The sequence below is a fragment of the Oncorhynchus keta genome, chromosome 1 (genome assembly GCF_023373465.1).
Source record: "Oncorhynchus keta strain PuntledgeMale-10-30-2019 chromosome 1, Oket_V2, whole genome shotgun sequence".
Lineage (NCBI taxonomy): Eukaryota > Metazoa > Chordata > Actinopteri > Salmoniformes > Salmonidae > Oncorhynchus > Oncorhynchus keta.
The window spans coordinates 93,792,489-93,816,554 of NC_068421.1; the positions used below are offsets into that span (position 1 = coordinate 93,792,489).

At 49.8% G+C, this 24,066-nt stretch overlaps 1 protein-coding gene across 1 annotated transcript in view; it reads left to right on the forward strand.

Annotated features, from left to right (window-relative positions):
• farp2 (FERM, RhoGEF and pleckstrin domain protein 2) overlaps nucleotides 1-24,066 on the forward strand; it is a 110,604-nt gene that overhangs the window by 70,308 nt on the left and 16,230 nt on the right. Inside the window, 5 exon segments of the mRNA XM_052466222.1 lie at nucleotides 1,142-1,231; nucleotides 12,314-12,396; nucleotides 12,573-12,691; nucleotides 16,402-16,565; nucleotides 19,996-20,215. Of these exon segments, the coding sequence (XP_052322182.1) occupies nucleotides 1,142-1,231; nucleotides 12,314-12,396; nucleotides 12,573-12,691; nucleotides 16,402-16,565; nucleotides 19,996-20,215 (676 nt within the window).

Below are 24,066 nucleotides of genomic sequence, written 5' to 3' on the forward strand. Positions count from 1 at the left end.
TCTAACCACTAGGCTACCCTGCCGCTTTGGGTGTGCTTTTCTGCCGTTAGAAAGTCTGGTATCGTAGTATCACCATATTGTTATCGTAGCCTCTGACGTTAGGACGTCTGGTATCGTAGTATCACCATACTGTTATCGTAGCCTCTGACATTAGAAAGTCTGGTATCGTAGTATCACCATATTGTTATCGTAGCCTCTGACGTTAGAGAGTCTGGTATCGTAGTATCACCATACTGTTATCGTAGCCTCTGACGTTAGAGAGTCTGGTATCGTAGTATCACCATACTGTTATCGTAGCCTCTGACGTTAGAAAGTCTGGTATCGTAGCCTCACCATACTGTTATCGTAGCCTCTGACGTTAGGAAGTCTGGTATCGTAGCCTCACCATACTGTTATCGTAGCCTCTGACGTTAGGAAGTCTGGTATCGTAATATCACCATACTGTTATCGTAGCCTCTGACGTTAGAGAGTCTGGTATCGTAGTATCACCATACTGTTATCGTAGCCTCTGACGTTAGAAAGTCTGGTATCGTAGTATCACCATACTGTTATCGTAGCCTCTGACGTTAGAAAGTCTGGTATCGTAGCCTCACCATACTGTTATCGTAGCCTCTGACGTTAGGAAGTCTGGTATCGTAGCCTCACCATACTGTTATCGTAGCCTCTGACGTTAGGAAGTCTGGTATCGTAATATCACCATACTGTTATCGTAGCCTCTGCAGAGTCCACAGCAACCGAATGTTCTGGTTTTCAAGGGAAATGTAAAGAAACTGTACCTTCTGTATTTTTGGGGGGACGTTAACAAACAGGCATGTTCGACATTACAGCTGACAATGCAGGCGACTGCCTACCGACTGATCTACAAATCAACTTTCATCATAAATAACGACTCCGTTTATTATTTGTAGATCAGTCAGTCGCCATTTACCCACAACGCATCATGGATCGGATGCTTTCAAACACTCATCCACGTTTACATGATTGCTTGAACAGTTTTTTTTTTGTAGGGGGGGGGTCTAATTTCAACCGTTTATTTTGCACCTGCAACATTAGGTTACTGGTGTCATGACAACCCTAATTAGGATAACGATAGTTTGTGTCGTGGTGCATCTCATGGTCTATGTTCGGTCTTTCCTCTCAGTTCTCTGACCAGCTCCTGTACACGAGTAAAGGTGTGACGGCCACCAACCAGTTCAAGGTCCATGGCCAGCTGCCTCTGCACGGCATGATCGTGAGTATAAAGCTGCCTGCCCTGTGTTGACCCCTGACCTTTACCCTGTTAGCCGTGACCTCAGGTTAATCTGGCTCTGACCTAGCTGTGGTAACCTGACTTAGCTGTGTGTAACCTGACTTAGCTGTGTGTAACCTGACTTAGCTGTGTGTAACCTGACTTAGCTGTGTGTAACCTGACCTAGCTGTGTGTAACCTGACCTAGCTGTGTGTAACCTGACCTAGCTGTGTGTAACCTGACCTAGCTGTGTGTAACCTGACCTAGCTGTGTGTAACCTGACTTAGCTGTGGTAACCTGACTTAGCTGTGGTAACCTGACTTAGCTGTGGTAACCTGACCTAGCTGTGGGTAACCTGACCTAGCTCTGTGTAACCTGACCTAGCTGTGTGTAACCTGACCTAGCTGTGTGTAACCTGACCTAGCTGTGTGTAACCTGACCTAGCTGTGTGTAACCTGACCTAGCTGTGTGTAACCTGACCTAGCTGTGTGTAACCTGACCTAGCTGTGTGTAACCTGACCTAGCTGTGGTAACCTGACCTAGCTGTGGTAACCTGACTTGGCTGTGGGTAACCTGACCTGGCTGTGGTAACCTGACTTAGCTGTGTGTAACCTGACTTAGCTGTGTGTAACCTGACTTAGCTGTGTGTAACCTGACTTAGCTGTGTGTAACCTGACCTAGCTGTGTTAACCTGACCTAGCTGTGTGTAACCTGACCTAGCTGTGTGTAACCTGACTTAGCTGTGTGTAACCTGACTTAGCTGTGGTAACCTGACTTAGCTGTGGTAACCTGAACTAGCTGTGGTAACCTGAACTAGCTGTGTGTAACCTGACCTAGCTGTGGTAACCTGACCTAGCTGTGTGTAACCTGACCTAGCTGTGGTAACCTGACCTAGCTGTGTGTAACCTGACCTAGCTGTGTGTAACCTGACCTAGCTGTGGTAACCTGACCTAGCTGTGTGTAACCTGACCTAGCTGTGTGTAACCTGACCTAGCTGTGTGTAACCTGACCTAGCTGTGGTAACCTGACCTAGCTGTGTGTAACCTGACCTAGCTGTGGTAACCTGACTTAGCTGTGGTAACCTGACCTAGCTGTGGTAACCTGACCTAGCTGTGTGTAACCTGACCTAGCTGTGGTAACCTGACCTAGCTGTGTAACCTGACCTAGCTGTGACCTAGTGTAACCTGACTTAGCTGTGTGTAACCTGACTTAGCTGTGTGTAACCTGACCTAGCTGTGTGTAACCTGACCTAGCTGTGTGTAACCTGACCTAGCTGTGGTAACCTGACCTAGCTGTGGTAACCTGACCTAGCTGTGGTAACCTGACTTAGCTGTGGTAACCTGACTAGCTGTGGTAACCTGACCTAGCTGTGGTAACCTGACTTAGCTGTGTGTAACCTGACCTAGCTGTGTGTAACCTGACTTAGCTGTGTGTAACCTGACCTAGCTGTGTGTAACCTGACCTAGCTGTGTGTAACCTGACCTAGCTGTGTGTAACCTGACCTAGCTGTGTAACCTGACTTAGCTGTGTGTAACCTGACTTAGCTGTGGTAACCTGACTAGCTGTGGTAACCTGAACTAGCTGTGGTAACCTGACCTAGCTGTGTGTAACCTGACCTAGCTGTGGTAACCTGACCTAGCTGTGTGTAACCTGACCTAGCTGTGGGTAACCTGACCTAGCTGTGTGTAACCTGACCTAGCTGTGGTAACCTGACCTAGCTGTGTGTAACCTGACCTAGCTGTGTGTAACCTGACCTAGCTGTGGTAACCTGACCTAGCTGTGTGTAACCTGACCTAGCTGTGGTAACCTGACCTAGCTGTGGTAACCTGACCTAGCTGTGGTAACCTGACCTAGCTGTGGTAACCTGACCTAGCTGTGGTAACCTGACCTAGCTGTGTGTAACCTGACCTAGCTGTGGTAACCTGACCTAGCTGTGTGTAACCTGACCTAGCTGTGGTAACCTGACCTAGCTGTGGTAACCTGACCTAGCTGTGGTAACCTGACCTAGCTGTGTGTAACCTGACCTAGCTGTGGTAACCTGACCTAGCTGTGGTAACCTGACCTAGCTGTGGTAACCTGACCTAGCTGTGGTAACCTGACCTAGCTGTGTGTAACCTGACCTAGCTGTGGTAACCTGACCTAGCTGTGTGTAACCTGACCTAGCTGTGTGTAACCTGACCTAGCTGTGTAACCTGACCTAGCTGTGGTAACCTGACCTAGCTGTGGTAACCTGACCTAGCTGTGTGTAACCTGACCTAGCTGTGTGTAACCTGACCTAGCTGTGGTAACCTGACCTAGCTGTGGTAACCTGACCTAGCTGTGGTAACCTGACCTAGCTGTGTGTAACCTGACCTAGCTGTGGTAACCTGACCTAGCTGTGGTAACCTGACCTAGCTGTGTGTAACCTGACCTAGCTGTGTTAACCTGACCTAGCTGTGTAACCTGACCTAGCTGTGTAACCTGACCTAGCTGTGTGTAACCTGACTTAGCTGTGGTAACCTGACCTAGCTGTGGTAACCTGACCTAGCTGTGGGTAACCTGAACTAGCTGTGTGTAACCTGACCTAGCCGTGGTAACCTGACCTAGCTGTGTGTAACCTGACCTGTGGTAACCTGACCTAGCTGTGTGTAACCTGACCTAGCTGTGGTAACCTGACCTAGCTGTGGTAACCTGACCTAGCTGTGGTAACCTGACCTAGCTGTGTGTAACCTGACCTAGCTGTGTGTAACCTGACCTAGCTGTGTGTAACCTGACCTAGCTGTGGTAACCTGACCTAGCTGTGGTAACCTGACCTAGCTGTGGTAACCTGACCTAGCTGTGGTAACCTGACCTAGCTGTGTAACCTGACCTAGCTGTGTGTAACCTGACCTAGCTGTGTGTAACCTGACCTAGCTGTGGTAACCTGACCTAGCTGTGTGTAACCTGACCTAGCTGTGTGTAACCTGACCTAGCTGTGGTAACCTGACCTAGCTGTGGTAACCTGACCTAGCTGTGGTAACCTGACCTAGCTGTGGTAACCTGACCTAGCTGTGGTAACCTGACTTAGCTGTGTGTAACCTGACTTAGCTGTGTGTAACCTGACTTAGCTGTGTGTAACCTGACTTAGCTGTGGTAACCTGACCTAGCTGTGTGTAACCTGACCTAGCTGTGTGTAACCTGACCTAGCTGTGGTAACCTGACCTAGCTGTGGTAACCTGACCTAGCTGTGGTAACCTGACTTAGCTGTGTGTAACCTGACTTAGCTGTGGGTAACCTGACCTAGCTGTGTGTAACCTGACCTAGCCGTGGTAACCTGACCTAGCTGTGTGTAACCTGACCTAGCCGTGGTAACCTGACCTAGCTGTGGTAACCTGACCTAGCTGTGTGTAACCTGACCTAGCCGGTAACCTGACCTAGCTGTGTGTAACCTGACCTAGCTGTGGTAACCTGACCTAGCTGTGGTAACCTGACCTAGCTGTGTAACCTGACCTAGCTGTGGTAACCTGACCTAGCTGTGGTAACCTGACCTAGCTGTGGTAACCTGACCTAGCTGTGGTAACCTGACCTAGCTGTGTGTAACCTGACCTAGCTGTGTGTAACCTGACCTAGCTGTGGTAACCTGACCTAGCTGTGTAACCTGACCTAGCTGTGGTAACCTGACCTAGCTGTGGTAACCTGACCTAGCTGTGGTAACCTGACCTAGCTGTTGGTGTAACCTGACCTAGCTGTGTGTAACCTGACCTAGCTGTGGTAACCTGACCTAGCTGTGGTAACCTGACCTAGCTGTGTAACCTGACCTAGCTGTGTGTAACCTGACCTAGCTGTGGTAACCTGACCTAGCTGTGGTAACCCTGACCTAGCTGTGTGTAACCTGACCTAGCTGTGTGTAACCTGACCTAGCTGTGTGTAACCTGACCTAGCTGTGGTAACCTGTAGTGTAACCTGACCTAGCTGTGTGTAACCTGACCTAGCTGTGTGTAACCTGACCTAGCTGTGGTAACCTGACCTAGCTGTGTGTAACCTGACCTAAGCTGTGTGTAACCTGACCTAGCTGTGGTAACCTGACCTAGCTGTGTGTAACCTGACCTAGCTGTGTGTAACCTGACCTAGCTGTGGTAACCTGACCTAGCTGTGTGTAACCTGACCTAGCTGTGGTAACCTGACCTAGCTGTGTGTAACCTGACCTAGCTGTGTGTAACCTGACTTAGCTGTCACGGTAACCTGACTTAGCTGTGTGTAACCTGACTTAGCTGTGTGTAACCTGACCTAGCTGTGGTAACCTGACCTAGCTGTGTGTAACCTGAACCTGTGTAACCTAGCTGTGTGTAACCTGACCTAGCTGTGTGGGACCTAGCTGTGTGTAACCTGACCTAGCTGTGTGTAACCTGACCTAGCTGTGGTAACCTGACCTAGCTGTGGTAACCTGACCTAGCCGTGGTAACCTGACCTAGCCGTGGTAACCTGACCTAGCCGTGGTAACCTGACCTAGCTGTGGTAACCTGACCTAGCTGTGGTAACCTGACCTAGCTGTGGTAACCTGACCTAGCTGTGGTAACCTGACCTAGCTGTGTGTAACCTGACCTAGCTGTGTAACCTGACCTAGCTGTGGTAACCTGACCTAGCTGTGGTAACCTGACCTAGCTGTGGTAACCTGACCTAGCTGTGGTAACCTGACCTAGCTGTGTGTAACCTGACCTAGCTGTGTGTAACCTGACCTAGCTGTGTGTAACCTGACCTAGCTGACCTAGCTGTGGTAACCTGACTTAGCTGTGTGTAACCTGACCTAGCTGTGTGTAACCTGACCTAGCTGTGTGTAACCTGACCTAGCTGTGGTAACCTGACCTAGCTGTGTGTAACCTGACCTAAGCTGTGTGTAACCTGACCTAGCTGTGTGTAACCTGACCTAGCTGTGTGTAACCTGACCTAGCTGTTCAGTAACCTGACCTAGCTGTGGTAACCTGACCTAGCTGTGGTAACCTGACCTAGCTGTGGTAACCTGACCTAGCTGTGGTAACCTGACCTAGCTGTGGTAACCTGACCTAGCTGTGGTAACCTGACCTAGCTGTGGTAACCTGACCTAGCTGTGGTAACCTGACCTAGCTGTCTGTAACCTGACCTAGCTGTGTGTAACCTGACCTAGCTGTGTGTAACCTGGGGCTGTGTGTAACCTGACCTAGCTGTGGTAACCTGACTTAGCTGTGTGTAACCTGACCTAGCTGTGTGTAACCTGACCTAGCTGTGGTAACCTGACCTAGCTGTGTGTAACCTGACCTAGCTGTGGTAACCTGACCTAGCTGTGTGTAACCTGACCTAGCTGTGTGTAACCTGACCTAGCTGTGTGTAACCTGACCTAGCTGTGTGTAACCTGACCTAGCTGTGGGTAACCTGACCTAGCTGTGGTAACCTGACCTAGCTGTGTGTAACCTGACCTAGCTGTGTGTAACCTGACCTAGCTGTGTGTAACCTGACCTAGCTGTGTAACCTGACCTAGCTGTGGTAACCTGACCTAGCTGTGTAACCTGACCTAGCTGTGTGTAACCTGACTAGCTGGTAACCTGACTTAGCTGTGGTAACCTGACCTAGCTGTGGTAACCTGACCTAGCTGTGGTAACCTGACCTAGCTGTGGTAACCTGACCTAGTGTGTAACCTGACCTAGCTGTGTGTAACCTGACCTAGCTGTGGTAACCTGACCTAGCTGGGACCTGACCTAGCTGTGTGTAACCTGACCTAGCTGTGGTAACCTGACCTAGCTGTGGTAACCTGACCTGGCTGTGTGTAACCTGACCTAGCTGTGTAACCTGACCTGGCTGTGTAACCTGACCTAGCTGTGGTAACCTGTAGCTGTGTGTAACCTGACCTAGCTGTGTGTAACCTGACCTAGCTGTGGTAACCTGACCTAGCTGTGGTAACCTGACTTAGCTGTGGTAACCTGACCTAGCTGTGTAACCTGACCTAGCTGTGTGTAACCTGACCTGGCTGTGTGTAGACCTGACCTAGCTGTGGTAACCTGGCCAGCTGTGTAACCTGACCTAGCTGTGGTAACCCCTAGCTGTGGTAACCTGACCTAGCTGTGTGTAACCTGACCTAGCTGTGTGTAACCTGACCTAGCTGTGGTAACCTGACCTAGCTGTGGTAACCTGACCTAGCTGTGGTAACCTGACCTAGCTGTGGGTAACCTGACCTAGCTGTGTGTAACCTGACCTAGCTGGTAACCTGACCTAGCTGTGGTAACCTGACCTAGCTGTGTGTAACCTGACCTGGCTGTGTAACCTGACCTAGCTGTGTGTAACCTGACCTAGCTGTGGTAACCTGACCTAGCTGTGTGTAACCTGACCTAGCTGTGTGTAACCTGACCTAGCTGTGGTAACCTGACCTAGCTGTGTGTAACCTGACCTAGCTGTGGTAACCTGACCTAGCTGTGTGTAACCTGACCTAGCTGTGTGTAACCTGACCTAGCTGTGGGTAACCTGACTTAGCTGTGTGTAACCTGACTTAGCTGTGTAACCTGACTTAAGCTGTGTGTAACCTGACTTAGCTGTGTGTAACCTGACCTAGCTGTGTGTAACCTGACCTAGCTGTGTGTAACCTGACCTAGCTGTGTGTAACCTGACCTAGCTGTGTGTAACCTGACCTAGCTGTGTGTAACCTGACCTAGCTGTGTGTAACCTGACCTAGCTGTGTGTAACCTGACCTAGCTGTGTGTAACCTGACCTAGCTGTGGTAACCTGACCTAGCTGTGGTAACCTGACCTAGCTGTGGTAACCTGACCTAGCTGTGGTAACCTGACCTAGCTGTGTGGTAACCTGACCTAGCTGTGGTAACCTGACCTAGCTGTTGTAACCTGACCTAGCTGTGGTAACCTGACCTAGCTGTGTGTAACCTGACCTAGCTGTGTGTAACCTGACCTAGCTGTGTGTAACCTGACCTAGCTGTGTGTAACCTGACCTAGCTGTGTGTAACCTGACCTAGCTGTGGTAACCTGACCTAGCTGTGGTAACCTGACCTAGCTGTGTGTAACCTGACCTAGCTGTGTGTAACCTGACCTAGCTGTGTGTAACCTGACCTAGCTGTGGTAACCTGACCTAGCTGTGTGTAACCTGACCTAGCTGTGTGTAACCTGACCTAGCTGTGGTAACCTGACCTAGCTGTGGTAACCTGACCTAGCTGTGGTAACCTGACCTAGCTGTGTGTAACCTGACCTAGCTGTGGTAACCTGACCTAGCTGTGGTAACCTGACCTAGCTGTGTGTAACCTGACCTAGCTGTGGTAACCTGACCTAGCTGTGTGTAACCTGACCTAGCTGTGGTAACCTGACCTAGCTGTGGTAACCTGACCTAGCTGTGGTAACCTGACCTAGCTGTGGTAACCTGACCTAGCTGTGTGTAACCTGACCTAGCTGTGTGTAACCTGACCTAGCTGTGGTAACCTGACCTAGCTGTGGTAACCTGACCTAGCTGTGGTAACCTGACTTAGCTGCTGTGGTAACCTGACCTAGCTGTGTGTAACCTGACCTAGCTGTGTGTAACCTGACCTAGCTGTGGTAACCTGACCTAGCTGTGTGTAACCTGACCTAGCTGTGGTAACCTGACCTAGCTGTGGTAACCTGACCTAGCTGTGTGTAACCTGACCTAGCTGTGTGTAACCTGACCTAGCTGTGGTAACCTGACCTAGCTGTGGTAACCTGACCTAGCTGTGTGTAACCTGACCTAGCTGTGTGTAACCTGACCTAGCTGTGTGTAACCTGACCTAGCTGTGTGTAACCTGACCTAGCTGTGGTAACCTGACCTAGCTGTGTGTAACCTGACCTAGCTGTGGTAAACCTGTAACCTGACCTAGCTGTGGTAACCTGACCTAGCTGTGTAACCTGACCTAGCTGTGGTAACCTGACCTAGCTGTGGTAACCTGACCTAGCTGTGGTAACCTGACCTAGCTGTGGTAACCTGACCTAGCTGTGGTAACCTGACCTAAGCTGCTGTGTAACCTGACCTAGCTGTGGTAACCTGACCTAGCTAGCTGTGTAACCTGACCTAGCTGTGTGGTAACCTGACCTAGCTGTGTGTAACCTGACCTAGCTGTGGTAACCTGACCTAGCTGTGGTAACCTGACCTAGCTGTGGTAACCTGACCTAGCTGTGGTAACCTGACCTAGCTGTGTAACCTGACCTAGCTGTGTGTAACCTGACCTAGCTGTGGTAACCTGACCTAGCTGTGGTAACCTGAGTAACCTGACCTGTGTAACCTGACCTAGCTGTGGTAACCTGACCTAGCTGTGGTAACCTGACCTAGCTGTGGTAACCTGACCTAGCTGTGTAACCTGACCTAGCTGTGTGTAACCTGACCTAGCTGTGGTAACCTGACCTAGCTGTGGTAACCTGACCTAGCTGTGGTAACCTGACCTAGCTGTGTGTAACCTGACCTAGCTGTGGTAAGACCTAGCTGTGTGTAACCTGACCTAGCTGTGTGTAACCTGACCTAGCTGTGGTAACCTGACCTAGCTGTGGTAACCTGACCTAGCTGTGGTAACCTGACCTAGCTGTGGTAACCTGACCTAGCTGTGGTAACCTGACCCTAACCTGACCTAGCTGTGGTAACCTGACCTAGCTGTGGTAACCTGACCTAGCTGTGGTAACCTGACCTAGCTGTGGTAACCTGACCTAGCTGTGTGTAACCTGACCTAGCTGTGTGTAACCTGACCTAGCTGTGGTAACCTGACCTAGCTGTGTGTAACCTGACCTAGCTGTGGTAACCTGACCTAGCTGTGGTAACCTGACCTAGCTGTAGTAACCTGACCTAGCTGTGTGTAACCTGACCTAGCTGTGGTAACCTGACCTAGCTGTAACCCTAGCTGTGGTAACCTGACCTAGCTGTGGTAACCTGACCTAGCTGTGGTAACCTGACCTAGCTGTGTGTAACCTGACCTAGCTGTGTGTAACCTGACCTAGCTGTGTGTAACCTGAAGCTGTGGTAACCTGACCTAGCTGTGGTAACCTGACCTAGCTGTGTGTAACCTGACCTAGCTGTGGTAACCTGACCTAGCTGTGGTAACCTGACCTAGCTGTGGTAACCTGACCTAGCTGTGTGTAACCTGACCTAGCTGTGGTAACCTGACCTAGCTGTGGTAACCTGACCTAGCTGTGTGTAACCTGACCTAGCTGTGTGTAACCTGACCTAGCTGTGTGACCTAACCTGACCTAGCTGTGTGTAACCTGACCTAGCTGTGGTAACCTGACCTAGCTGTGGTAACCTGACCTAGCTGTGACCTAGGTAACCTGACCTAGCTGTGGTAACCTGACCTAGCTGTGGTAACCTGACCTAGCTGTGGTAACCTGACCTAGCTGTGGTAACCTGACCTAGCTGTGTGTAACCTGACCTAGCTGTGGTAACCTGACCTAGCTGTGGTAACCTGACCTAGATGTGTGTAACCTGACCTAGCTGTGGTAACCTACTGCTAATAAAATACATACTAGGGTTGCAAAATTCAGAAATCTTAGTTGTGGAATTACAGAATTCCTCCTTTCCCTCCGGATTCTGGAAATCCTTCAACGGAGTTTTCTGGAAAACCTGATAATTAGCATCTGTATTGTGACTGTTTCCTTCCGATCTTGGATTTAATTATTACTCGTCTCTGTCTTGATTCAGCGAGTCGTCCCCATGACGACAAAATAGACATTTCAGAAAACATCACCTTCATGGGCCACTGTGAGAGCTCGACTCAATCCGTAGTGCAGAAGATCTGCTTTCTGGCGCGATTTACTCTTAAAAAAAAAAGAGAAAAAAAAGGCAATGTTAACACGTTCACGGGGGACTGCGTTCACGGGGGACTGCGTTCACGGGGACTGCGTTCACGGGGGACTGCGTTCACGGGGGACTGCGTTCACGGGGGACTGCGTTCACGGGGACTGCGTTCACGGGGGACTGCGTTCACGGGGGACTGCGTTCACGGGGGACTGCGTTCACGGGGACTGCGTTCACAATAAACGCTGAATATGTCGGCTCCATCGGGAATGACCTTTTCAACCCGTGCTACAACGCAGATCTTCTACGCTACGGATTGAATTGAGCCCCAAAGTTACTGAATGGTTTAATATCATCATCTTTCCTCAGCTGGTTGTTCAGTTTGTTTGTCGGGAGTCAGACAGAAGGAAACTGAGGGAGATAAGTCACTGCTGGGGGGGGTCTAACACCAGATCAGGGAGATGTGTGAGGTGTTTCCATTGCATTCTGCAAAAAAAAAGAGTAGCACTGTGTTGAGTTGGGGGGGAAGTTGGGAGGTCAGGGTGGGGGTTTGACAGAGGTCCAGTTTGTCAGTGGGACTACCTCGAGGTCCCCTGCTTTGGTCTAACCTGCGTCTCTGCTTCTCCATTTGTGATGCAGCTCATAGTTTTGGAGGCCCCGGTGAGTACTCTGGGTTCTGTTAGCTAGGGCACGCGGCCCTGCTCCCTCTCCCGTACTGGTGTAGACAAAACAACGCTTAGATGTGGGCTCTGACGAGACGTCTGTGAATGGCTACTAAAGGGAGAAGGAAGCTGTGTTTAGAATGTATTTATTTATTTTAACTTTATTTAACTAGGCGAGTCAGTTGAGAACAAATTCTTATTTACAATGACAGCTATACTGGGGAACAGTGGGTTTAACTGCCTGTCGGTATATACCCCCCCCCCCCCCTCAGTTGCCCCCAGGCCAGATGGATGTGCAGTAGATTACACCCACCCCCCAGGCCAGACGGATGTGCAGTAGATAACCCCCCAGGCCAGACGTATGTGCAGTAGATAACCCCCCAGGCCAGACGTATGTGCAACAGATAACCCCCAGGCCAGATGGATGTGCAGTAGATAACCCCCAACCCCCCAGGCCAGATGGATGTGCAGTAGATACCATCCCCCCAGGCCAGATGGATGTGCAGTAGATAACCCCCCAGGCCAGACAGATGCGTGCAGTAGATAAACCCCCCTGCTTTTGGCAGGCCTTCCTTTGATCCGTTTTACCTTCAGTTCCCCTGCTGCTCTTGTCCAATCCCATGAGAGCAGGTGGTTGTGGCCAAAGGCCAACGTATCTTTTGCTGATCAACCATCTTACTGTGTGTCCCCCCTTCCCTTCCATCCTCAGGTGGAAGAGAGTGAGAATGAGTGGTCTGTTCCTCACTGCTTCACCATCTACTCTGCCCAGAGGACCATTGTGGTGGCAGCCAGGTAAACACACAGGAGTTTCTCACACACACACAGAACAGTTATGCTTTTTAATCTAAAGACAAATGCAAATCTTCATTTTAATAGTGAACCGGTTGGTTAAAGTCCTGAGTCGTAAACCCATCAGCCTCACTTCTTCAGCTGATCTGTTTCGCCTCCCTGTGTGGATGTGATTGTAGCTCGAAGGTGGAGATGGGGAAATGGATAGAGGATCTCAACATGGCAATAGAGATGACCAAGAAATCTCAGGAGAAATCAGACCTGTTCCTGGACCCAGGGCTCTGTGATCGCTCCAACAGTAAGACAGAATTACCCCTCTCTGTGATCTCTCCTACAGTAAGACAGAATTACCCCTCTCTGTGATCGCTCCAACAGTAAGACAGAATTACCCCTCTCTGTGATCTCCCCAACAGTAAGACAGAATTACCCCTCTCTGTGATCTCTCCAACAGTAAGACAGAATTACCCCTCTCTGTGATCTCTCCAACAGTAAGACAGAATTACCCCTCTCTGTGATCTCTCCAACAGTAAGACAGAATTACCCCTCTCTGTGATCTCTCCAACAGTAAGACAGAATTACCCCCTCTGTGATCGCTCCAACAGTAAGACAGAATTAGTAAGACCCTCTCTGTGATTGCTCCAACAGTAAGACAGAATTACCCCTCTCTGTGATCTCTCCTACAGTAAGACAGAATTACCCCTCTCTGTGATCTCTCCAACAGTAAGACAGAATTACCCCTCTCTGTGATCTCTCCAACAGTAAGACAGAATTACCCCTCTCTGTGATCTCTCCAACAGTAAGACAGAATTACCCCTCTCTGTGATCGCTCCAACAGTAAGACAGAACCCCTCTCTTATCTCTCCCCTCTCTGTGATCTCTCTCCAACAGTAAGACAGAATTACCCCTCTCTGTGATCTCTCCAACAGTAAGACAGAATTACCCCTCTCTGTGATCGCTCCAACAGTAAGACAGAATTACCCCTCTCTGTGATCTCTCCAACAGTAAGACAGAATTACCCCTCTCTGTGATCTCTCCAACAGTAAGACAGAATTACCCCCCTGTCTCTCCAACAGTAAGACAGAATTACCCCTCTCTGTGCTCCAACAGTAAGACAGAATTACCCCTCTCTGTGATCTCTCCAACAGTAAGACAGAATTACCCCTCTCTGTGATCTCTCCAACAGTAAGACAGATTACCCTCTCTGTGATTGCTCCAACAGTAAGACAGAATTACCCCTCCCTCTCAACAGTAAGACAGAATTACCCCTCTCTGTGATCGCTCCAACAGTAAGACAGAATTACCCCCTGTCTCTGTGATCTCCCCAACAGTAAGACAGAATTACCCCTCTCTGTGATCGCTCCAACAGTAAGACAGAATTACTCCAACCCTCTCTATGATCTCTCCAACAGTAAGACAGAATTACCCCTCTCTGTGATCGCTCCAACAGTAAGACAGAATTACCCCTCTCTGTGATCTCTCCAACAGTAAGACAGAATTACCCCTCTCTGTGATCTCTCCAACAGTAAGACAGAATTACCCCTCTCTGTGATCTCTCCAACAGTAAGACAGAATTACCCCTCTCTGTGATCTCTCCAACAGTAAGACAGAATTACCCCTCTCTGTGATCTCTCCAACAGTAAGACAGAATTACCCCTCTCTGTGATCTCTCCAACAGTAAGACAGAATTACCCCTCTCTGTGATCTCTCCAACAGTAAGACAGAATTACAATTACCCCTCTCTGTGATCTCTCCAACAGTAAGACAGAATTACCCCTCTCTGTGATCTCTCCAACAGTAAGACAGAATTACCCCTCTCTGTGATCTCTCCAACAGTAAGACAGAATTACCCCTCTCTGTGATCGCTCCAACAGTAAGACAGAATTACCCCTCTCTGTGATCTCTCCAACAGTAAGACAGAATTACCCCTCTCTGTGATCTCTCCAACAGTAAGACAGAATTACCCCTCTCTGTGATCTCTCCAACAGTAAGACAGAATTACCCCTCTCTGTGATCTCTCCAACAGTAAGACAGAATTTACCCCTCTCTGTGATCGCTCTAACAGTAAGACAGAATTACCCCTCTCTGTGATCGCTCTAACAGTAAGACAGAATTTACCCCTCTCTGTGATCGCTCTAACAGTAAGACAGAATTTACCCCTCTCTGTGATCTCTCCAACAGTAAGACAGAATTACCCCTCTCTGTGATCTCTCCAACAGTAAGACAGAATTACCCCTCTCTGTGATCTCTCCAACAGTAAGACAGAATTACCCCTCTCTGTGATCTCTCCAACAGTAAGACAGAATTACCCCTCTTTGTGATCTCCCCAACAGTAAGACAGAATTACCCCTCTCTCTAGCAACCTTAGCATTACCCCGCCCTGTGGCGACCCCCAGCGTTACCCCGCCCTGTGGCGACCCCCAGCGTTACCCCGCCCTGTGGCGACCCCCAGCGTTACCCCGCCCTGTGGCGACCCCAGCATTACCCCGCCCTGTGGCGACCCCGGCATTACCCCGCCCTGTGGCGACCCCGGCATTACCCCGCCCTGTGGCGACCCCGGCATTACCCCGCCCTGTGGCGACCCCCGGCGTTACCCCGCCCTGTGGCGACCCCCGGCGTTACCCCGCCCTGTGGCGACCCCGGCGTTACCCCGCCCTGTGGCGACCCCGGCATTACCCCGCCCTGTGGCGACCCCCAGCATTACCCCGCCCTGTGGCGACCCCCAGCATTACCCCGCCCTGTGGCGACCCCCAGCATTACCCCGCCCTGTGGCGACCCCCAGCATTACCCCGCCCTGTGGCGACCCCCAGCATTACCCCGCCCTGTGGCGACCCCGGCGTTACCCCGCCCTGTGGCGACCCCGGCATTACCCCGCCCTGTGGCGACCCCAGCATTACCCCGCCCTGTAGTGTATAGTTAGGATCTATACTACTTGTGCACCTGGCTGTAGCCTACAGCCTTTAAATCCCTCTTTATTTTTATAGTGATGATGATTTTATATTGTCTTTTCCCCTTTTGTTGTGGAACCAACTAGCCTCTTGAGCTGGATGTTGTGGAACCAACTAGCCTCTTGAGCTGGATGTTGTGGAACCAACTAGCCTCTTGAGCTGGATGTTGTGGAACCAACTAGCCTCTTGAGCTGGATGTTGTGGAACCAACTAGCCTCTTGGGCTGGATGTTGTGGAACCAACTAGCCTCTTGGGCTGGATGTTGTGGAACCAACTAGCCTCTTGGGCTGGATGTTGTGGAACCAACTAGCCTCTTGGGCTGGATGTTGTGGAACCAACTAGCCTCTTGGGCTGCATCTTGTGGAACCAACTAGCCTCTTGGGCTGGATGTTGTGGAACCAACTAGCCTCTTGGGCTGGATGTTGTGGAACCAACTAGCCTCTTGGGCTGGATGTTGTGAAACCAACTAGCCTCTTGGGCTGGATGTTGTGAAACCAACTAGCCTCTTGGGCTGGATGTTGTGGAACCATCTAGCCACTTGGGCTGGATGTTGTGGAACCATCTAGCCTCTTGGGCTGGATGTTGTGGAACCATCTAGCCTCTTGGGCTGGATGTTGTGGAACCATCTAGCCTCTTGGGCTGGATGTTGTGGAACCAACTAGCCTCTTGGGCTGGATGTTGTGGAACCATCTAGCCTCTTGGGCTGGATGTTGTGGAACCATCTAGCCTCTTGGGCTGGATGTTGTGGAACCAACTAGCCTCTTGGGCTGGATGTTGTGGAACCAACTAGCCTCTTGGGCTGGATGTTGTGGAACCATCGCTATATGTGTTGTATTCTTATGTCAGTGGATTTTCTGGTGCATCTGAATCTTAAAAACAGACAAGGTGTTAAGTGGTCTTCCAGGCTCGAGCAGTCGTCTGAGGTGAGTGAGTAGGAAGCGTTGACTGTTGGAGCCAGATGGTGCTCCTATTGGGTGGACTTTACTACAAATGTACTGTAACCCCTCCCTTTAGATGTAGCTAACCCCTCCCCCTCCTCCCTGCCCCTCCCCTCCTTCCTCAGGGTCGTCGGATGAGGTTTCTCTGGATCAGGAGTCAGAGGATGACATGTCGTCGTCCCGTAACTCTCTGGATAAGCAGACCCATCACCGTGCCAACAGCACCATGCATGTCTGCTGGCATCGCAACACCAGCGTGTCCATGTCAGATCACAGCCTGGCTGTGGAGGTAGAGACTACACACAGAGAGAGACACACACACACACACACACACACCACATCCGATGACTTCCATCACTGCTTGTGGGTTCTCTGATGACTGTATAGTCCGATGCAGGATGCATACCGTCTGCCACAGACACAACACAGAGAGGCCTGTCCCCCGTAGAGGCACAGACACAACAGAGGCCTGTCCCCCGTAGAGGCACAGACACAACACAGAGAGGCCTGTCCCCCGTAGAACCACAGACACAACAGAGGCCTGTCCCCCGTAGAACCACAGACACAACACAGAGAGAGAGGCCTGTCCCCCGTAGAGGCACAGACACAACAGAGGCCTGTCCCCCGTAGAGGCACAGACACAACAGAGGCCTGTCCCCCGTAGAGGCACAGACACAACACAGGGAGAGAGGCCTGTCCCCCGTAGAGGCACAGACACAACACAGAGAGAGGCCTGTCCCCCGTAGAGCCACAGACACAACACAGGGAGAGAGGCCTGTCCCCGTAGAGCCACAGACACAACACAGAGAGAGAGGCCTGTCCCCCGTAGAGCCACAGACACAACACAGAGAGAGAGGCCTGTCCCCCGTAGAGCCACAGACACAACACAGAGAGAGAGGCCTGTCCCCCGTAGAGGCACAGACACAACACAGAGGCCTGTCCCCCGTAGAGCCACAGACACAACACAGAGAGGCCTGTCCCCCGTAGAGGCACAGACACAACAGAGGCCTGTCCCCCGTAGAGCCACAGACACAACACGGAGAGGCCTGTCCCCCGTAGAGGCACAGACACAACAGAGGCCTGTCCCCCGTAGAGCCACAGACACAACACAGGGAGAGAGGCCTGTCCCCCGTAGATCCACAGACACAACACAGGAGAGGCCTGTCCCCCGTAGAACCACAGACACAACACGGAGAGGCCTGTCCCCGTAGAACCACAGACACAACACAGAGAGAGAGAGGCCTGTCACCCGTAGAGCCACAGACACAACACAGAGAGGCCTGTCCCCGTAGAGCCACAGACACAACACAGAGAGGCCTGTCCCCCGTAGAGCCACAGACACAACACAGAGAGGCCTGTCCCCCGTAGAGCCACAGACACAACACAGAGAGAGAGGCCTGTCCCATAGAGCCACCGACACAACACAGAGAGAGAGGCCTGTCCCCCGTAGAGGCACAGACACAACACAGAGAGGCCTGTCCCCCGTAGAGGCACAGACACAACACAGAGAGGCCTGTCCCGTAAGAGGCACAGACACACACACTATTTCGTGGGTGCTTACAATTGTCCTATTTCACACATGTGTGTCACTACATGTGTGAATTGGATATTTGTTTTTTGCATTACCCACCCTCGAGCATTTAAGATGAAGTGCCTTGCTCAAGGGCACATCGACATATGTTTCACCTTGTCTGTGATTCGTCTTAGCGACCTTTCGGTTATTGTCTGGCGACACACATACAAATCAAATGTTATTGATCACCGAATACAACGGATGTAGACTTTTTATTTTAACTTTATTTAACTAGGCAAGTCAGTTAAGAACAAATTCTTATTTTCAATGACGGCCTAGGAAACAGTGGGTTAACTGCCTGTTCAGGGGCAGAACGACAGATTTGTACCTTGTCAGCTCGGGGGTTTGAACTTGCAACCTTCCGGTTACTAGTCCAATGCTCTAACCACTAGGCTACCCAGCCGCCCCACTTTACCGTGAAATGCTTACTTAAGAGCCCTTCCCAACAATGCAGAGTTAAAAAGTATAGAATTATAATAGTAACACGAGGAATAAAATGAAATAAACAAGAATGGAGCTATATACAGGAAGTACCCGTACCAGATCAATGTGGAGCTATATACAGGGAGTACCAGATCAATCTGGAGCTATTTACAGGGAGTACCAGATCAATCTGGAGCTATTTACAGGGAGTACCAGATCAATCTGGAGCTATATACAGGGAGTACCAGATCAATCTGGAGATATATACAGGGAGTACCAGTACCAAATCAATGTGAAGCTATATACAGGAAGTACCAGATCAATGTGAAGCTAAATACAGGGAGTACCAGATCAATGTGGAGCTATAGACAGGGAGTACCAGATCAATGTGAAGCTATATACAGGAAGTACCAGATCAATGTGGAGCTATATACAGGGAGTACCAGATCAATGTGGAGCTATATACAGGGAGTACCCGTACCAGATCAATGAGGAGCTATATACAGGGAGTACCAGATCAATCTGGAGCTATATACAGGGAGTACCAGAACAATGTGGAGCTATATACAGGGAGTACCAGTACCAGATCAATCTGGAGCTATATACAGGGAGTACCAGTACCAGATCAATGTGGAGCTATATACAGGAAGTACCCGTACCAGATCAAAGTGCAGAGGTAGATATGTACATGAAGGCAGGGTAAAGTGACTAGACATCAGGATAGATCATAATAATAGTAACACGCATGGAATCATGTAGTAAACAAATAAAGGGTTAATGAAATCAAAATATATTTTATATTTGAGATTTTTCAAAGTAGCCACCCGTTGCCTTGACAGCTTTGCACACTTGGCATTCTCTCAACCAGCTTCAAGAGGTAGTCACCTGGAATGCATTTCAATTAACAGATGTACCTTCTTAAAAGTTCATTTGTGGAATTTCTTTCTTAATGCATTTGAGCCAATCAGTTGTGTTGTGACAAGGTAGGACTATGTTCTGTATACCCCCCCCCCCATTTGGTAAAAGACCAAGACCATATTTAGCAAAAACAACTCAAATAAGCGAAGAGAAATGACATTTCATCAATACTTTAAGACAGGAAGGTCAGTCAATATGGAACGTTTGAATAACTTTGAAAGTTTCTTCAAGTGCAGTCACACGAACCATCAAGCGCTATGATAACTGGCTCTCATAATGACCGACACAAGAAAGGAAGACCCAGAGTTACCTCTGCTGCAGAGGATAAGTTCATTTTAGAGCTACCAGCCTCAGAAATGGCTGCCCAAATAAATGCTTCACCAAGTTCAAGTAAAAGACACATCTCAACATCAACTGTTCATAGGAGACTGCGTGAATCAGGACTTAATGGTTGAATTGCTGCAAAGAAACCACTACTGAAGGACACCAATAAGAAGAAGAGATTTGAATGGGCCAAGAAAGATGAGCAATGGAAATTAGACCGGTGGAAATGTGTCCTTTGGTCTGATGAGTCCAAACTGGAGATTTTTGGTTCCAACTGCTGTGTCGTTGTGAGACGCGATGTGGGTGAACAGATGCGCTCCACATAGAGGATGAGGTGTTATGATGTGGGGCTTTGCTTTGCTGGTGACACTGTCTGATTTATTTAGAGTTCTTAACCAGAATAGCTACCACAGCATTCTGCAGCGATATGCCATCCCATCTGGTTTGTACTTAGTGGGACTATCATTTTGTTTTTCAACAGGACAATGAGCCAAAACACACCTCCAGGATGTGCAAGGGATATTTTACCAAGGAGAGAGATGGAGTGCTGCATCAGATGACCTGGCATCCACAATCCCCCCCAACCTCAACCAAATTGAGCTGGTTTTGGGATGAGTCGGACCACAGAGTGAAGGAAAAGCAGCCAACAAGTGCTCAGCATATGTGGGAACTCCTTCAGGAATGTTGGATAAGCATTCCAGGTGAAGCTGGTTGTGAGAATGCCAAGAGTGTACAAAGCTGTCATCAGGTCAAAGGGTGGCTGCTTTGAAGAATCTCAAATATAAAATGTATTTTGATTTAACACTTTTCTTGGTTACTACATGATTCCATATGTGTTATTTCATTAGTTTTGATGTCTTCACTATTATTCTACAATGTAGAAAATATATTTTTTATTTATTTTTAATATAAAAAATAAAGGAAAGCCTTTGAATGAGTAGGTGTGTCCAAACCTTTGACTGGTACTGTACATAAAAATGGCCCGGATGTGGTGTAAAAAGTCAACTTGTATGAAAAGCCGTGCCCCTTCTTCATGACTGTGTGTGTGTTTGGACCATGTTAGGTCCTTAGTGATGTGGACGCCAAGGAACTTGAGGCTCTCAACCCGCTCCACTACAATGGATTGTGGCTTGCTCTTCTCTCTTTCTCCTGTAATACACGATCAGTTCCTTGGTCTTACTGATGTTTAGGGAGAGGTTGCTGTCCCGTCACTGACCTCCTCCCTGTAGAGCCGTCTCATCAGGCCTACCACCTTCGTGTCGTCAGCCAACTTGATAATGGTGTTGAAGTTGTGCGTGGCCACGCATTCGTGGCTGAATGGGGAGTACAGCAGGGGGTTAAGGACACACCCCTGAGGGGCCCCCGTGGTTAGGGTCAGCGTTGCGGAGGTGTGTTGTCTACCCTTACCACAGGAAGTCCAGGATCCGGTTGCAGAGGGAGGGGTTCAGTTCCAGGGTCCTAAGCTAGGTGGTGGGCTTGGAGGGGACTATAGTGTTGAACGCTGTAGTTATTCACCCTCTTGCCCGGCTGGGAGAGGGCGGTGTGACGTGAAATCTGTGGATTTGGATGTGTTGGTGCGGTGTGTGAATTGGAGTGGGTCCAGGGTGTCTGGAATGATGGTGTTGATGTGAGACATGACCAGCCTTTTCAAAGCACATCCTAATTACAGATGTGAGCGCTGCAGGACGATAGTCATTTAGGCAGTTTACCTTGGAGTTCTTTGGAACAGGGACAATGGTGGTCAGCTTGAAATATGTTGGGATTACAGTGAAGAGACTGTCCGAGCTGGTCTGTGCATGCTTTGAGTACGAGCCCTGGTATTCTGTCTGGCCCGGTGGGCCTTGTGATTCTCAACCTGTTTAAAAGTTTTAGTCACGTCGGCCAAGGAGAGCGAAATCACGCAGTCATCTGGAAAAACAGGTGCTTTCACGAAGGAACAGCGTTCTATTCCTCGACGCGAGCATAAAAGGGCATTCAGTTTATTTGGCCGTGGCTGGCCGTTTTGGGAGTGGCTGGCCGTTTTGGGAGTGGCTGGCCGTTTTGGGAGTGGCTGGCCGTTTTGGGAGTGGCTGGCCGTTTTGGGAGTGGCTGGCCGTTTTGGGAGTGGCTGGCCGTTTTGGGAGTGGCTGGCCGTTTTGGGAGTGGCTGGCCGTTTTGGGAGTGGCTGGCCGTTTTGGGAGTGGCCGGCCGTTTTGGGAGTGGCCGGCCGTTTTGGGAGTGGCCGGCCGTTTTGGGAGTGGCCGGCCGTTTTGGGAGAGGCCGGCCGTTTTGGGAGAGGCCGGCCGTTTTGGGAGAGGCCGGCCGTTTTGGGAGAAATAATATATATACAAACACACATTACATCAAGAGACACTACAACACTACATAAAGAAATACCTATGACAATGGAGTCGATGGTTGGATAGTCATGGTCACATTTGCCTGAAGGAGGACGAGGGAGGGCCTTGTATGCATTTTGGGAGAGGCCGGGTCTTTGTCCCTTCACACTGGGGCAGAGTCCCTTCACGTTTTGGGAGAGGCCGGCCGTTATTTATGAAAAAACACCTTGAAGTCATATTTGAAGTAAAAGGCCGATGTCGATCTGATGTCCAGAAGTGCCGGCCGTGGTCACATGATAATACTATTAACGTTTTGGGAGAAATAAAATTTATGATAAAATACAAACACACATTACATCAAGAGACACTACAACACTACATAAAGAAATACCTATGACAATGGAGTCGATGGTTGGATAGTCATGGTCACATTTGCCTGAAGGGAGGACGAGGGAGGGCCTTGTATGCATTTCTGTGGGTAGAGTAAAAGTGGTCTTCTAGCTTAAGAGTCCCTTCACACTCGAAGCTGCACACCAGTTGTTATTTATGAAAAAACACACTTGAAGTCATATTTGAAGTAAAATATCGATGTCGATCTGATGTCCAGAAGTGCTTCGTTCGTGGTCACATGATAATACTATTAACTTTTTGGAAAAAGAAAATAAAGATTTAACATGATAAAAGTCACTAAATAGCAAAGTAGTGTTGGAACTTGAACAATGTTGTCCTTCTCCATCAGCACCATCTTTTAAAACCGTCCATCCCTCAGCGTTGTGTTGGTCAGCTGTCAGAGCTGCAGGATGTTGGTCAGCTGTCAGAGCTGCAGGATGTTGGTCAGCTGTCAGAGCTGCAGCTGTCAGAGCTGCAGGATGTTGGGCAGCTGTCAGAGCTGCAGGATGTTGGTCAGCTGTCAGAGCTGCAGGATGTTGGTCAGCTGTCAGAGCTGCAGGATGTTGGTCAGCTGTCAGAGCTGCAGGATATTGGTCAGCTGTCAGAGCTGCAGGATATTGGTCAGCTGTCAGAGCTGCAGGGTGTTGGTCAGCTGTCAGAGCTGCAGGATATTGGTCAGCTGTCAGAGCTGCAGGATATTGGTCAGCTGTCAGAGCTGCAGGATGTTGGGCAGCTGTCAGAGCTGCAGGATTTGGGGCAGCTGTCAGAGCTGCAGGATGTTGGTCAGCTGTCAGAGCTGCAGGATGTTGGTCAGCTGTCAGAGCTGCAGGATGTTGGTCAGCTGTCAGAGCTGCAGGATGTTGGGCAGCTGTCAGAGCTGCAGGATGTTGGGCAGCTGTCAGAGCTGCAGGATGTTGGTCAGCTGTCAGAGCTGCAGGATGTTGGTCAGCTGTCAGAGCTGCAGGATGTTGGTCAGCTGTCAGAGCTGCAGGATGTTGGTCAGCTGTCAGAGCTGCAGGATGTTGGTCAGCTGTCAGAGCTGCAGGATTTGGGGCAGCTGTCAGAGCTGCAGGATTTGGGGCAGCTGTCAGAGCTGCAGGATTTGGGCAGCTGTCAGAGCTGCAGGATTTGGGGCAGCTGTCAGAGCTGCAGGATTTTGGGGCAGCATTGTTGGTCAGTTGTCAGAGCTGCAGGATTTGGGCAGCATTGTGTTGGTCAGCTGTCAGAGCTGCATTTGGGGGATGTTGGTCAGCTGTCAGAGCTGCATGCATTGTGTTGGTCAGCTGTCAGAGCTGCAGTATTTAGGGCAGCATTGGGTCAGCTGTCACAGAGCTGCAGTATTTGGGGAAGCTGTCAGTGTCAGCTGCAGTATTTGGGGATTTTGTGTTGGTCAGCTGTCAGAGCTGCAGTATTTATTGTTGGTTTTGGGGCAGCATTGTGTTGGTCAGCTGTCACAGAGCTGCAGTATTTGGGGAAGCATTGTGTTGGTCAGCTGTCAGAGCTGCAGTATTTAGGGCAGCATTTGGGGTCAGCTGTCAGAGCTGCAGTATTTGGGGGCATTGTGTTGGCTGTCAGAGCTGCAGTATTTTGGGAAGCATTTGTTGGTCAGCTGTCAGCTGCAGTATTTGGGGAAGAGCTACAGTATTTAGGGCAGCATTGTGTTGGTCAGCTGTCAGAGCTGCAGTATTTGGGGAAGCTGTCAGAGCTGCAGTATTTAGGGAAGCATTGTGTTGGTCAGCTGTCACAGAGCTGCAGTATTTAGGGAAGCATTGTGTTGGTCAGCTGTCACAGAGCTGCAGTATTTAGGGAAGCATTGTGTTGGTCAGCTGTCACAGAGCTGCAGT